The sequence below is a fragment of the Oryza sativa genome, chromosome 10, assembly GCF_034140825.1.
Source record: "Oryza sativa Japonica Group chromosome 10, ASM3414082v1".
NCBI classification, from domain to species: Eukaryota; Viridiplantae; Streptophyta; class Magnoliopsida; order Poales; family Poaceae; genus Oryza; species Oryza sativa.
Window position 1 is genome coordinate 17,844,089 of NC_089044.1, and position 14,391 is coordinate 17,858,479.

The following is a 14,391-nucleotide window of genomic DNA, read 5'->3' on the forward strand; positions in this document are numbered from 1 at the left end:
TATAAATATGCCGTTTGTCTTATTCCATCAATAAGCCGAACAACGGGGGCCTCAGGCTCAAAGCAGGTAGCTAGAACACACGCTGTACTGTGCATTTCTGTAAATCATTTTTTTTTACGAAAGAATTTTTTCCATCTTTTAGCTGAAGTACCTAAACAAGTAGAGATTCCAATTTCACCCATTAATTACGACGAGATAAATACAACCATTTATGATTTATCTACGTAGATACCATACGCCCTCTTGAAGCAAAGCAATGGCGTGAGGCAGCAGCCCGGGTTTGCTTCCTGAAGCAATCCTCTCTGCCGTAAACCAGGCGTCTCAAATACACCTGATCAAAGAAAAACAACAAGAACAACAAATCAGGAGAGCCCAAACTCCAATCCGGAAGACGCTAGCGTGCGCGGAAACATCGCGTGAGACGCCAAGCTTTTGCCTAATTGCCTCCCAGGGGAGGCATCCAACGCTGTCCGTCCATTCTCCCCTCCGCGTTTCTGATGACGAACTGACTAGCGACAATGATCGCCCTCTGCTACAGGCTACAGCAGCTTAAGCACGGTGATCATCGAGGACACCCTAGTAATCAATCAGTCAGCCATACACGGCTAATCAATCAGCCAAAGACATAGGACTTGTTTTGTTTGCTACCATGCCAAAATATTAATAATGCCAAACCATAGGTAAATTTGATAGTGCCAAATATTTTAGCAATTTATGTGTCTTATTGGTATATTTTGATAGCAAACTAAACACTAGCCAAACTACTATTCAAAATACCAACGATTTAGTGAGAATTTAGACTATTCACCATCAAATTCACGTGCCTCAACTTTTTTACCACCCAATCGGCATACCCGCTATAATATGTCATTAGGACTGTTAATTAGTCCATTTGGTACCACTTTCATGTTTTTTTTTACTGTGTTTCTCATTTCTTAATTTCATTTGTATATTTTTTTCAAGATTTGTGGACGTTTTTGCCCCTGGGCCCACCTGTCATAACCAAAGAGAGATATTTCTCTCTGGATCGATCGATCCCTCCAGTCTCATCCGTTCGCCGCCAACCCCGCCGCCGCCACTCACCTCAGCTTGCCGCCTCACCACCGAGCGCCGCCCCCAAACGCCGCGCCATCACCCCGCCGCCGCATCATCACCCAGGCCTGGCGCCGCTGCCCAGGCCAAGCGCCTCCCCCGTGCCTGGAGCCGCCGCCCAGGCCGAGCAGCTCCCCCGTGCACAAACACAATTAGTAAATGACATTGGGCACAAACACTATATATTGATTAAACAAGGTTAGTTTCTCAGTTCAGAAGATTTAGTGAAGCGACCAAGGTGGCAGGTAAAGCTCTCACATGGTGGAAGCAGTGGTAGAGCCAGATGAGCTGCACGTCTGGAGGCGGCACCAGCATCGGCGCCTCCCCTTCCGCGGGGTGGTGGCACGGCGCTCGGGGGCGGCGACCTGGGGGCGGCGCTCGGTGGTGGGGCGGCGGGCTGAGGCGAGTGGCGGCGGCGGCGAGCTGCGGCGGCATTGGGCGGCGGAGTGGGGGTGCTCGGCGGCGGGGTTGGCGGTGCCCGGCGGCGAGGTTGGTGCTCACGGTGACGAGACTGGAGGGATCGATCGATCTAGAGAGAAATATCTCTCTTTGGTTCTGACGGGTGGGCCTAGGGGCAAAAACGTCCACAAATCTTGAAAAAATATGCAAATGGAATTAAGAAATGAGAAACACAGTAAAAAACCTGAAAGTGGTACCAAATAGACTAATTAGCAGTCCTAATGATATATTATAAAGGGGTATGCGGATTGGGTGGTAAAAAAAGTTAAGGCACGCGAATTTAATGGTAAATAGTCTATATTCTCCCGATTTAGTAGACCACATTTTGGCATCAAACCAAAATAGACCCTCTCCCAGAATTTGTAAATGGCTTTGTGGTTCGTGATATCACTGAACCTGCTGGGTGAATAAAGTAAAAAAAAAAACCCATAAATTGGCCTTCTGCAAGATCTCGTCGTCTTGCCCAAACTATAGCCTTCGATCTTTCCATCAGGACCGCATGGGGGGAGAGCAGGGGCAAGTATGAAATGGAGTTCAGATTCAGATTCTAGAACAGTCTGAACATGCGACGACGACGATGGCGATGTATCTGAACAATCTGGTCCTCTCCCTCTCCTCCCGGGCGGGCTTCCACGCGGCTGAGTTTCAGGCTCCCAATCTGCAGCTCCTCCCAGAACCTTACTCTGATTGATTGGTTCATCGTTTCCATGGCTCCAATGAATGCAACGTGTTGTTCAGATTTTCTGAATCTTGTTCTCAATCCGGAGTACGTGCTGTAGCAGCAGCAATCTGTCCCTGATCTGAGAATTTTAGACACTCGTAGATTCGCTGATCAATCATTCCGTTCCCTTCGAGTGGTCTAGATTGAGCTTAATCATCCTGCTACTCGAATCAAATCTTCAGCAAGTGAGAGCTAGATAATTCAGAAGAAATCAACATATTCTTCGCGAAAAAAAGAAATAACCGATGAAACCACGGTAATTAGGTTCTTCGAATCACCGGGAGAGTAGGAAAAAACGAGCTAAAATCCCACATAGGAGGAAACGGTTAAAAACGGCCACTCCGCGTCTCCGCCGCGAGACTAGCTCTCGCCAGTCCACGTAGCCCAATCCACAACCGCCACGTGCTCCGACAATCCCGCCCGTCCATCGCCGCGGCCCCGGCCTCATCTCGACCACTCGTTTCCTCCCTTCACACCAGCCACGTGGCACTCTCTCGAGAGCTCCCGCCCGCCTATATAAACTTGTTCGCGCTCGGCTCCTCCTCCTCATCGACCTCCACCCCACATTGAATAATTATTTTTAATAATTTTAGTTTTTTTTTTTTGGCTTTAGATATATTCCCAATCCCCAACCTCCCAATAATCCGATCTCTCCCAGTTCTGTTCGGATCAAGGCTGTGTCGATCGCAAAAAAGAAAAAAAAAACAATTTCCTTTTGGGGTGGTTCATCTGTTGATCACTTCTTTGTTTCCCGCGTTTTGTTGGGGATTCGATTTTCGGGTTAAGATTTTCTACACGATGGCCTTGAACTTGGCTCAGAGCGCCGCGGCGGCAGCGTGCTTCGCGACCGCCGGTGATGCGCGGCGAGCTGCTTCGGTGGTCGCCATGCCGTCGTCGTCGTCGTCGGCCACGACGAGCCTGAGGATGAAGAGGCAGGCGGCGTGCGAGCCGGTGGCGTGCCGGGCGGTGGCCAGGCACGTGGCGGCGGCGGCGGCGAGCAGCAGGAGGAACGGCGTGCCGGTGTTCGTGATGATGCCGCTGGACACGGTGAGCAAGTGCGGGAGCGCGCTGAACCGGAGGAAGGCGGTGGCGGCGAGCCTGGCGGCGCTGAAGAGCGCCGGCGTGGAGGGGATCATGGTGGACGTGTGGTGGGGCATCGTGGAGAGCGAGGGCCCCGGCCGGTACAACTTCGACGGCTACGTGGAGCTCATGGAGATGGCCCGCAAGACCGGCCTCAAGGTCCAGGCCGTCATGTCCTTCCACCAGTGCGGCGGCAACGTCGGCGACTCCGTCAAGTACGCATCTCTCGTCTCCTTCCTCGATCATCTATCTCATCCTTCTCCTCTAACCTCTTCTTGTTGTTGGTGTGGCGTGCAGCATCCCGCTCCCGAGGTGGGTGGTGGAGGAGATGGAGAAGGACAACGACCTCGCCTACACCGACCAATGGGGACGCCGCAACTTCGAGTACATCTCCCTCGGCTGCGACGCCATGCCCGTCTTCAAGGGCCGCACGCCCGTCGAGTGCTACACCGACTTCATGCGCGCCTTCCGCGACCACTTCGCCTCCTTCCTCGGCGACACCATCGTCGTAAGTAGGAGGAAGGACTCTTTTGATATCGTTGCCGTTTCGCCGGCGGCGACGACGACGCTGATCATCCGTGCGTCTCCTTGTGCAGGAAATCCAAGTCGGCATGGGCCCCGCCGGCGAGCTTCGGTACCCGTCCTACCCGGAGAGCAACGGCACCTGGAGGTTCCCCGGCATCGGCGCCTTCCAATGCAACGACAGGGTAACTAATCTCCGACGAGCAAAAACTCCATTTGGGTCGTCATGGATTCGAGAAAAACTCTTATCTGGATAAATTTTGACGTCCTGTGGTGCAGTACATGCGTAGCAGCCTGAAGGCGGCGGCGGAGGCGAGGGGCAAGCCGGAGTGGGGCCACGGCGGGCCGACGGACGCCGGCGGCTACAACAACTGGCCGGAAGACACGGTGTTCTTCCGCGGCGACTGCGGCGGGTGGAGCACCGAGTACGGCGAGTTCTTCCTGTCGTGGTATTCGCAGATGCTGCTGGAGCACGGCGAGCGCGTGCTGTCGGGCGCGACGTCCGTGTTCGGCGACGGCGCCGGCGCCAAGATCTCGGTCAAGGTGGCCGGCATCCACTGGCACTACGGCACGCGGTCGCACGCGCCGGAGCTCACGGCGGGGTACTACAACACGCGGCACCGCGACGGCTACCTCCCGATCGCGCGCATGCTGGCGCGCCACGGCGCCGTGCTCAACTTCACCTGCGTGGAGATGCGCGACCACGAGCAGCCGCAGGAGGCGCAGTGCATGCCCGAGGCGCTCGTCAGGCAGGTGGCCGCCGCGGCGCGCGCGGCGGGCGTCGGGCTCGCCGGGGAGAACGCGCTGCCGCGGTACGACGGCACGGCGCACGACCAGGTGGTCGCCGCCGCCGCCGACCGCGCGGCGGAGGACCGGATGGTCGCCTTCACCTACCTCCGGATGGGGCCCGACCTCTTCCACCCGGACAACTGGCGCCGGTTCGTCGCCTTCGTCCGCCGCATGTCCGAGTCTGGCTCGCCGCGGGAGGCCGCCGAGAGCGCCGCGCACGGCGTCGCGCAGGCCACCGGCTCGCTCGTGCACGAGGCCGCGGTCGCGCTCCGGAGCTAGCACGGTCAGACGCTCATATACACCGTCGCCTCGAGGTCGGATTCCGATGTGGGATCATTCGATCTCCCTTTTTTTTTTCTTCTTTTTGCCATTTTGTACAGCCTTTTGGGGAGCTTTGGATTTGTGCTTTTTGTCTCGGGAGGAAAACCGCTCTGGAGGTCGAAGAGAGCGTCATTTTCCTCCCGTTGAAGATCACGAATCATTTACGTTAGAGATGATGTAATTAAGCAGGGAGGGGAGGGGAACACACACACACTGGCACTCAAAAGTTGTTGTCACGCTTGGGGAATATATCCATTTCCAGCCAAAAAAAAAACGCAGAAATGCGTTGTGTTCTTGCGCTCTGGTTCGTTGCTGCTGTGGGTCAGATTCAGCTGGTGAAAAAACTACAGTACTACTGAAACTGAAACTACTAGAGCCTAGAGGGAGATTAAGCTAAGTTAATTGCACGAGTAATTACTCCACGGTTGTGTTTAGGGTCTACGTCGGCAGATTTTGCTTTCTGGTAGATCCCTAACCTTATGTTTGTTGGGAATTTTATAAAGGAGCTAAGTTTGCCTATTGATTTGCAATCTACACATATCTCTTGTGTCACAAAACATTGGTGCCTTCACGTCTTTGGTCTCCCCTCTAAAAACTTGCCTGGCGAATTTCACATGAACTTCACACGAAGTCGTTCATTTCTTGCAAGAAGTAGGGAAAAGAATCACTGCTACAAATGGTGTGAAGTAATTCATTTCTTGCAAGAAATAGGAAAATTTCCCTGCTCCAAACTAAAGAGTTTACAAGAAGTAGGGAAAAGAATCACTGCTACAAATGGTGTGAAGTAATTCATTTCTTGCAAGAAATAGGAAAATTTCCCTGCTCCAAACGATAAGAGTTTACAAGCGTCGACCTTGAGCGGATTACTATCTTTGGCATGCTAGTTTGTGGAAACTGAAAGGATTCTGCAACTTACAGTGTGGGACTCCAGTAATATGACGCAGCAAGTTGGCAAAATGGCAATAATTCAGTGATTACTAATGTCCAGCTGCCAAGCACACTGACAGTCCCATCATATCCTAACATCAAACAAGTTTTGGATAATATGAACAACATGAGTTCCTTCAAGCCCCATATCCTAACATCAAACATGTATTGGATAATATGAACCACATAAGACGGAAATCCATCAAGGAAGCAAAGCAACAAGCCTAGAAACAAACAAGGTAAGGAGATAAAATCACGGCAAGATGATCTCCAAGACACGTAATCGAGCCAATCAACTAGACAGGCAGGTTGACACTTGCAACCAAAGATAATATTCACATTCATGTATCATGATCCCAAAGTCAAGACAAGATGTTTGATCGGCACCCATAACATCATGAAATCCCATCAAACGTAAATAGGGTTATATGCATCGCAAAATTCTACTACAAGACACCAAGAAGTTCAACAGAGCATATCTTCATTCTTAAAAGCAAATAGTAGCACAGTATAAAGCATTCTGCAAAACTCAGCACAGTGATCTGCGACGAATAATTTTTTGACAGGAACCACACAGAACAAAGGTCCAGACTAATAATGCTCAGAGCGAGCAAACTTCTACTCATTAGAGTGACAGGGATATAGAATTGGTAGCGCAGGCAGATAGATTGAAAATCCTAGTAACCACCCTTGAGATCATTGACCACATCGTACGGGATGGGGGTGACAGTCTCCAGTGTTGCACCCTCAACCATGAAGCCGGGCTTAGGACCCTGCGGCTGCCTCTTCGTGCTGATGACCTCACCACGAGCCTTGGCATCTGCCTTGAGCTGGTCGTTCTTGATCTTCCTCAGGCGGAACTCCTCAGTGCACCTGGATGGCTGCACATGCTCCACACGGACATGGATCCTCTTCCTGATAATGCGGTTCCCAACCTACCAAGAGATTAACAAACAATCAGTAAAACAGATACATGATTTCAAAAATTAAATAATCCCGAAGACTACATATCCACATGACTGAACATTACACATGCCGACAGCTAACTACATATCTATCCAATTTATCTACACCAACAGAATGTGTTTAGACGGTAGCATGTTATATGATTGAAACATATAACTACACATGCACACAGGATTAAATGAACAATCAGAAGTATATCTTTAAATGCACTTCTCATAACTACATCATAAAACCAAACGGTTAAACTTTCCACATAACCGATAACAATACAATCGACGTAAACTTGAGGATTGATTTGCCACTATCCTACTTGGACGAATGGAAACCTAGAAATGAAATGAACCAAAGCCACAATCACAATAGCTCTACTTCAGTACACAACATTCTCAATACATTTAAAGAGAAAACAAAATCCAAATACTAAAGCACAAAGTAAAATCGCACAAATGTTACCAGTAAATATAACCAGTAAACCATCTAGACTACACTATTTATCAGATCTTACACAACCATGCAAGAGTATGCAATGGCTTCCCATTCCTGCAACTGCAAAAATGAAATTTCATATTGGCACAACTAAACTACATGATTCCAAAGTCACTTGGGGCAAAAACATGACACCAAGTCACTTAAGCGACACAACCACAGATCTATGACAAAGAGGCGGCGCCGCCGCCGGGGTGTTTGGGGATCGGGGGTTATACCTGCTTGTTGATCTCGACGCCGATGGCGCGCTTGGTGACGTTCCAGACGCGGCCGGTGCGGCCGTGGTAGAACTTGTGCGGCATCCCCTTGTGCACGGCGCCGTTCACCTTGACGTCGACGTGCTCGCCGATCTTGTAGGTGCGGAGGTAGGTGGTGAGCGGGATGTACCCCTTCTTCCTGAACGGCCGCGCGAACAGGTCGCGCGTCCGCGCACGCAGCCCGTGGCCCGCCGGCATCCTGGCGGCTCCTCCTCCTGCTTCCCTTCGCGCGGCGGCGGCGGCGGCGGCGGGTGAAGAGGTGGGGTGAGCGTGTGTGCGGCGCTAGGGTTCGCGAGGGTTTGGAGATAGTGCTGCATTTTATAGTTGCGGTTTAGGCTTAGGTTTGCGTCTTGCCGTGGCGGAGTTGGGCTGGGCTCGCAATGTGGGCCTTTTATGGTCCATGAAACAAAGTCTATAGTACATCCCGAATTAAGGCCCATGAGCTGTTCGTCTTCGTCTGGCTCTCAGCCATTCTTTCTGTGCGATCCAAATGAGGGGCTTTTCTGCAGAATAAAGTTGCAAATGTGAGGGCTCTTCTTTCCTTTCTTTGTGTGTTTTTAAGTTATAAAGTGAACTTGAGGGTGTGAAAGAAATATATTTGCATTTTTTTGTTGCTGTACTGGCATCATTGTTAGCTCAATCCTACTTGAAATTAAAAAGGCAAGAGTCCCAAAAAATTTTCGACATATGTGTTCAGTTTTTCTAAGAACCATGCATGTCTAAGATAGGTCTGCAAACTTCACTGATAAGAACATCAGTTCTTGGGATTTGGATGCCGGTAAATAAAAATTACAGGCACTGAAAGTTTCGGAAATTCTTTCTTTGAGATGGAATTCTCCCCTCTTTGAGGTGAAAGTTTCTAAACTTTTTCTTCAACTCGAAAATGTCTGAACTGATCGAGCAATCCATGGAAATGGAATGACGCAATCAGAGGTGACGACGCGACAATGACAACGGGAGCCATCCATGATCCATCCAACTACCCACCAAACAACTCTCGTCGGCTCCACCGGCAGCAGCGAGCGGTAATCACTCGCTCTCACCATGCCGCTCCTCCTCCGCTGCTCGCCGGCGGCGTCACCGCCTCTGCTCCCGCGCCGCCGCAGCGGCTCCCTCCTCTCCGCTGCGCCGCCGGGGCGCCGGCCGCTGCTCCCCGCCGCCGCAGGCCGCGTCGTGGTGAGCTACTGTGATTTGCGCCCTCTGCTCTCCCGCTGCCTTTGGTTGGTCTGACCTGACCTGACTCCTGGCGTGAGGTGTTCTTCTTCTTGCAGCTGGGTTGCGGGCTGGTGACGCTGGACTACCTCGCCACGGTGGACGCGTACCCGCGGCCCGACGACAAGATCCGCAGCGGCGAGCTGCAGGTGACACACCACACCAAACCAAACCCCCCACTTCTTTAGTTCTTCACCAAGAAACATGGGGAAAAGATTGACGTTTCGCTCCTGGCGATTTCTTGGTGTTTCGCCATTGTTGCAGGTGTCTGGAGGTGGCAACGCCGGGAACGCGCTGACAGGAGCCGCCCGCCTGGGCCTCAACACGAGGCTCATCTCCAAGGTAAATTGAATTTAGAGTCATTTTGAAATTAGCATTTACAGTGCAGCATTTACTGAATTGTCAAATTGAGTCATCTATTTGTACAGCATTGCCTAGTTACAAGTACAACCCTGCTGAAGTGCTGATGTTCTCTTTTTTTTTTCATCAGGTGGCAAACGATGAAATTGGAGGAACCGTTCTTTCGGAGCTTAAGGAAGCTGGGATTGATATATCTCATGTTATAGTAAGGCTTGGTTTACAAATATATAATTTCTGCATCTTTGTTCATCAAGCGCTGCAATGCAAGTAATCATGTGTACATCGAGAAGGTAGTAAGGTACAATAAATTGGTAACCAAAATGTCAAGGATTAACAAAAGAAAGATGCACAGTGAAAGATATTGGGGTACTATCAATGCACTGGACTTTCTTCCATGTTATCTTATACCTCATTGTTTTGATGATTCTGCTTTGCAGATTTCTGATGGTGGAAACACAACATTTGTATATGTCATTATTGATAAGCAAACGTAAGAATATTTCTTTTGCATCATTACGATAAGAGAACTAGTTTGTATCTTCATGTAGCAATACATGTAAATGGAACAATTAAAGGCATGCTCCTAGGTTGTAATGATAAGCATTTCTGAAATATTCCAAATGAATTTTCTGGTCACCTTGCACACTCAATCAGGTACATTTCGAATGAAGTTCAACCAATTTTTAGTTTTGTTACACCTATTTATATTAGAGTAACCTGACTTACCTTTTTATATATAAAAACAAGGTGCTTTTATAAATCATGGTTCTCACTTCATTATAAACTTCCCTTTCGGCGCGTACACCGTTCGCTCAGTTATTCTAAAGGACTGGGCATCTAGATCAGATAAAGGAAAAAAATGCATGGAAATAGGGCATATATGCATTTAGTAGATACATGTAAATAAGGATAAAAATTTTACCCTCCAACTGACCCTTTATACTTGACCATTTTGATGTTTGGTCACTACTTTTTTGTTTTGCTGGTTACTGAACATCCTTTATATGGTTGAAGCTGTTAAGCTTGTCTAAGCAATATGGTTATTTAGCCACACTTACTCAATTATTGCTTTTTTACAATAACACTTTCTGGCATCATAGCAAGTTTCTGTGCATATTCATAGAAGGGCCATTTACATTTGCAGAAAAACTCGTACGTGTATAATCACATCAGGGTACCCTCCAATGATACCTAGTGACTTGAGAATGTCAAGTTTGTCAGCTGCACTGCAAGACGTAAGCTTACTATACTTAGATGGATATTCAGATGAGATGGCCTTGGCAGTTGCTAAGCAGGTAAGTTCGTTTGGAGTGTGCAACATTAATCCATTCATGTATCATGTAATGCTTTCACCATGTAGTCTAGGTTGTCCAATCTTCATACATCTTAGTAGTTAGTACTGTCTAGGTAAATTTCAATAATGTAAATGACCTTTGTTTTACAGTAACAGTATCATAAACCTGTAGAGAATTAGATCATATTTTGATTTGTTGCTTGATTAAAACCAGAAATGTACAGGCTGATCAGATGAAGATTCCTATTTTGGTTGATGCCGAACCAGAAAGAACAAGGGAAGAATTGGGAGGTTTGCTCAGCCTAGCAAGTTACATAGTCTGTAATGGGAAATTTCCAGAGGTTTGTGATACATTTTGACAGGCATGAATGGTTTTAAAAGGCATGCTTTAGTAAAGCTGCATTAGTTTTTTTTCCCACTCACTATTTACAGTGACTCTTTACCTACAGAAATGGACATCAGTCCCATCTATTCCCTCTGCACTACTAGAAATCCTTCTGCAATATCCTCGTGCATGCTTCGCAGTTGTAACCCTTGGAGAAAATGGATGCATGATGCTTGAGAGGGGCAAAGATGGTTAGTTTTGATCTTGTCCAGACAATTTTAATTACATGCTGGATAAAGTTTGTGTATAAGTTTTGCCTTTGTGACTTCAACCTATTTATCTGCAGTTCCACTCTTAAATAGGTGAAAATTATGAAACTGAGCCAGTAGATATAGAGAATGTCGCTGAGTCCTTAAGGCTGAAAGTAGATAAAGATGATATCCTGCCAACTTGTGTATCATCTAAGGTATGAGATATTTCTGGCAATCAAAATCGTTTACATTGTTATGTCATCAGAAATGTGAGTAATTTGATGACTGCTTTGGATCTCTTTTACTGCTTTACCTAACCTTTTTCCATTTTACTTTCTAGTTCATGAGACTTACTGCAAGAGGGTCTGGGAATATATTTGCAAGGCTGCTCATAGGAACAGCAGAAAGTATTCCAGCTTCAGAGCTTGTTGATACAACTGGTTGTGGTGATGCATTCATAGGAGCAGTACTTCATGGTGAGCCATTAACTTCTTCCAGAATAACTATTTACTTTCTTCATTATGTCTCCCTGAGGAGACGGGAATTCGACATAAACAGTTATTAAGATTACTACTTCTTTGCTCAAGAATATGATTCTTATATATATGATGCTATTCAAGTATTTTTGTTTTAACTAAATATTAAAATCCAGTTAGCTATCGCCTATCATTAATTATTTATTGTGACCTCAATGTTTCCTCTATTGAATATACTTAGGACTATCCACAGAGATGCCTCCAGAAAAGATGCTGCCTTTTGCTTGCCAAGTGGTATAACAACTTCCTTCATTTACAGAAATGAAACAAAAATACTACTAGTTTTTTTGTTCTTCACTTCTTACCTTGATTGGGATATTTCCTGTTCATGCTTCAGGCAGGCATCAAATGTAGAGCAATCGGCGCACGATCTGGCCTACCATGGCAATCCGATCCACGCCTGACTAAGTACCTGTGTTAGACCTTGTCGAAATTGCGAGGGACAAAAAAAAGATTGTCATTGAATAAATGATCCATGTTTCTACTTTCAAAAAAAAAAAAGATCCATGCTTCAGCTATTGTTCAAAAGTCGACAGGTTGGGACATGGTGATCTCTTTGTAACATAGAGTCATAGACTACCAGGTCAAGGATTGGACTTGTGATTTCTTCCCTTGGAGCTATCATTTGAAGTTCTAGAGCATTATGTTTGGTTTAACAAAACCAATCAGAAACAAAAGTCTTCAGCTCCCTGCTGAATTTAAGGACTTTCAGTTGAATGAATGGGTTGAATAACCGTTGTCAAAGTTCAGATTTTTCATAGCAAAGGTTAACAACTACAAAAATCGAGAAAATTGGCATAATACCATCGTCAAAACAGGTTTCGCCCAAATACCACTATGCAGTTGGGATTCGCCAAAATATCATTCTCAATTGAGGGGCTTCGCCGAAACACCATTTTCTTCCAATTCTCTCTTTCCTTTCATCTTTGCTGACCAAAATGCCCCTAGTTGAATTAATTCAAGTAAAGCAAATATGTAGATTACAGACAAAGTACATATCGTCCAAATATCTTGACATGCAATATATTTTTTTCTTTACACCAAATTACAGAGTATAAGACACTATCTCCACAGCATAAATAAAAAAATAATTACGTATTTTTTATGAGAGTTTCCGTTGATAGTGTCTTTTTTTTTATGTTATGGATATAATACGATGCATACTGTGTAAGAAAAAAATAGCATGTAAAAATATTTTAGCGTATTTACTTTATAATCTACGTATTTTGATATACTTAAATTGATTCAACTAGGGCCATTTTGGTCAATAATGATGAGAGGAAAGAGAGAATTGGAAGAAAATGGCATATGGGTGAAGCCCCTCAATTGAGAATGGTATTTTGGTGAATCCCAATTGCATAGTGGTATTTGGGCGAAACCCCTTTTTGATGATGGTAAAATGTCAATTTTCTCGTTTTTTTTAATGTATGACATTGTTGACTTTTGACGTAATGTTTAACCATTTGTCTTACTAAAAATTATATGAATGTTATTTATTTTGTTAGCACATATTTTATCATCAAATAAAATATAATCTTAACTTATACTTTTATATATTTATACTAAATTTTCAAATAAAACAAATGGCCAAATGCTATGCGAAAAATCAACGGCATCAGCATCATACACATTTATTTATGCCCAGTGCTGCGTCGCCACGTCATCAGCCAGCTGGCAGCCGGTCAACGTGGCTGACCAAGCGCCACCTGCAGGCTGCGGCCGACATGTCCTCTGCCACCGCCGCCGCCGGCGGCCGCTGCCGACATGTCGAGGTGCGGTCCACGACAGCAGCAAGTCGTCGGAAAGTATGCTACTATGTCTTGTTTCCGGCAAGAGATTGCAACTTCTCCGAGAGACCTGGCGAATCCAAACCACTGCATCGTCCATTGTCCATGGCTTCGAGCTCGTCGCCGCCGCCGCCGTGCACGGTGGCCGCCGGCGGCGGCATCGCCGTCGAGAGGAGCCCGCCGGAGTCTCGCCTGTCAGAGCTCGGCGCCAGGTCCTGGCCCAAGTATAAATCTCCCTCCGATACATCATACGCGTATTTTATACGGTGTACAAAATACACGTATTGTACCGTATATATGTACTTGTGTTGTAGGTGGGGCGGTGGTCCGGGGAGGATGGCGCTGAGCTACGGCGCGCGGCAGACGTGCTACATCGTGAGAGGGAAGGTGACGGCGACGGCGACGGCGGCGGCGTCGGCGGCGGAGGGCTCGCCGGAGAATGGGCGGCGCGTCGAGTTCGGCGCCGGCGACATCGTCGTCTTCCCCAAGGGCACACGGTGCACCTGGCACATCGCCGCCGCCGTGGACATGCACTACGCCTTCGACCCTTCCTGACAAGTGGGGCCACCAAAGAAATTATTATCCCCTCTACATGCTGATTTTATTACTGACTCTTAACAAAAGGAATTGTGTACTCTCCCTGTGGTTAACTGGTCATAAATGGAGTATTTGAGTTTAGAATGAGATTCGATTACACTTTTAAAACTTTGGCCATCGGTTTTACATTTAAATAAGTTTATGATATTATGGCAGTACTTTTCAAAGTAACTAATAAGTATTGGAGAAAAATTATTGACGGTCACAATTTCAAATTTTTGACTTAATTTTATCAAATATTTATAGCCGGAGTAACTCATGTCATATAAATGACAAATCTCTACGATAAGAGGAAAAGGAAAGATTTTTACCTCAATGGAGGTAGAACAACGCAAGCATTGGTTTCTTCCTCCTTGCCTTGGTATTCTGCATAGCCAACTCAGCTATTTGTAACACAAATTTCACATTG

The 14,391-nt window shown here is 46.9% G+C and overlaps 4 protein-coding genes and 1 long non-coding RNA gene across 5 annotated transcripts; 3 read left to right on the forward strand and 2 right to left on the reverse strand.

Annotated features, from left to right (window-relative positions):
- Nucleotides 1-160: 160 nt before the first annotated feature.
- Nucleotides 161-1,567, reverse strand: LOC107279155 (uncharacterized). Its single transcript, XR_010736955.1, has 3 exons — nt 1,351-1,567; nt 994-1,223; nt 161-331 (listed from the first exon to the last, which is right to left on the reverse strand). It is a non-coding gene; the product is annotated as an uncharacterized lncRNA (long non-coding RNA).
- A 1,245-nt stretch (nt 1,568-2,812) lies between these two features.
- On the forward strand, nt 2,813-5,503 carry LOC4348840 (beta-amylase 1, chloroplastic-like). Its single transcript, XM_026020830.2, has 4 exons — nt 2,813-3,567; nt 3,650-3,860; nt 3,949-4,059; nt 4,154-5,503. The coding sequence occupies exons 1-4, from the start codon at nt 3,071-3,073 to the stop codon at nt 4,940-4,942; spliced, it is 1,608 nt and encodes a 535-aa protein (XP_025876615.1). The 5' UTR covers nt 2,813-3,070; the 3' UTR covers nt 4,943-5,503.
- Nucleotides 5,504-6,375: 872 nt separating this feature from the next.
- Nucleotides 6,376-7,913, reverse strand: LOC4348839 (large ribosomal subunit protein eL21x/eL21w). Its single transcript, XM_015758609.3, has 2 exons — nt 7,582-7,913; nt 6,376-6,846 (listed from the first exon to the last, which is right to left on the reverse strand). Exons 1-2 carry the CDS (start codon nt 7,816-7,818, stop codon nt 6,589-6,591), a joined length of 495 nt encoding a protein of 164 aa, XP_015614095.1. The 5' UTR covers nt 7,819-7,913; the 3' UTR covers nt 6,376-6,588.
- A 684-nt stretch (nt 7,914-8,597) lies between these two features.
- LOC112936048 (uncharacterized) lies at nt 8,598-12,342 on the forward strand. Its single transcript, XM_026020831.2, has 12 exons — nt 8,598-8,796; nt 8,892-8,981; nt 9,097-9,174; nt 9,323-9,397; nt 9,630-9,682; nt 10,337-10,487; nt 10,711-10,827; nt 10,936-11,062; nt 11,174-11,277; nt 11,403-11,538; nt 11,780-11,832; nt 11,936-12,342. Exons 1-12 carry the CDS (start codon nt 8,665-8,667, stop codon nt 12,017-12,019), a joined length of 1,200 nt encoding a protein of 399 aa, XP_025876616.1. The 5' UTR covers nt 8,598-8,664; the 3' UTR covers nt 12,020-12,342.
- A 181-nt stretch (nt 12,343-12,523) lies between these two features.
- Nucleotides 12,524-14,138, forward strand: LOC112936645 (uncharacterized). The gene is made up of 2 exons (XM_026020832.2): nt 12,524-13,609; nt 13,700-14,138. The coding sequence occupies exons 1-2, from the start codon at nt 13,182-13,184 to the stop codon at nt 13,938-13,940; spliced, it is 669 nt and encodes a 222-aa protein (XP_025876617.2). The 5' UTR covers nt 12,524-13,181; the 3' UTR covers nt 13,941-14,138.
- The last annotated feature ends 253 nt before the right edge of the window (nt 14,139-14,391 follow it).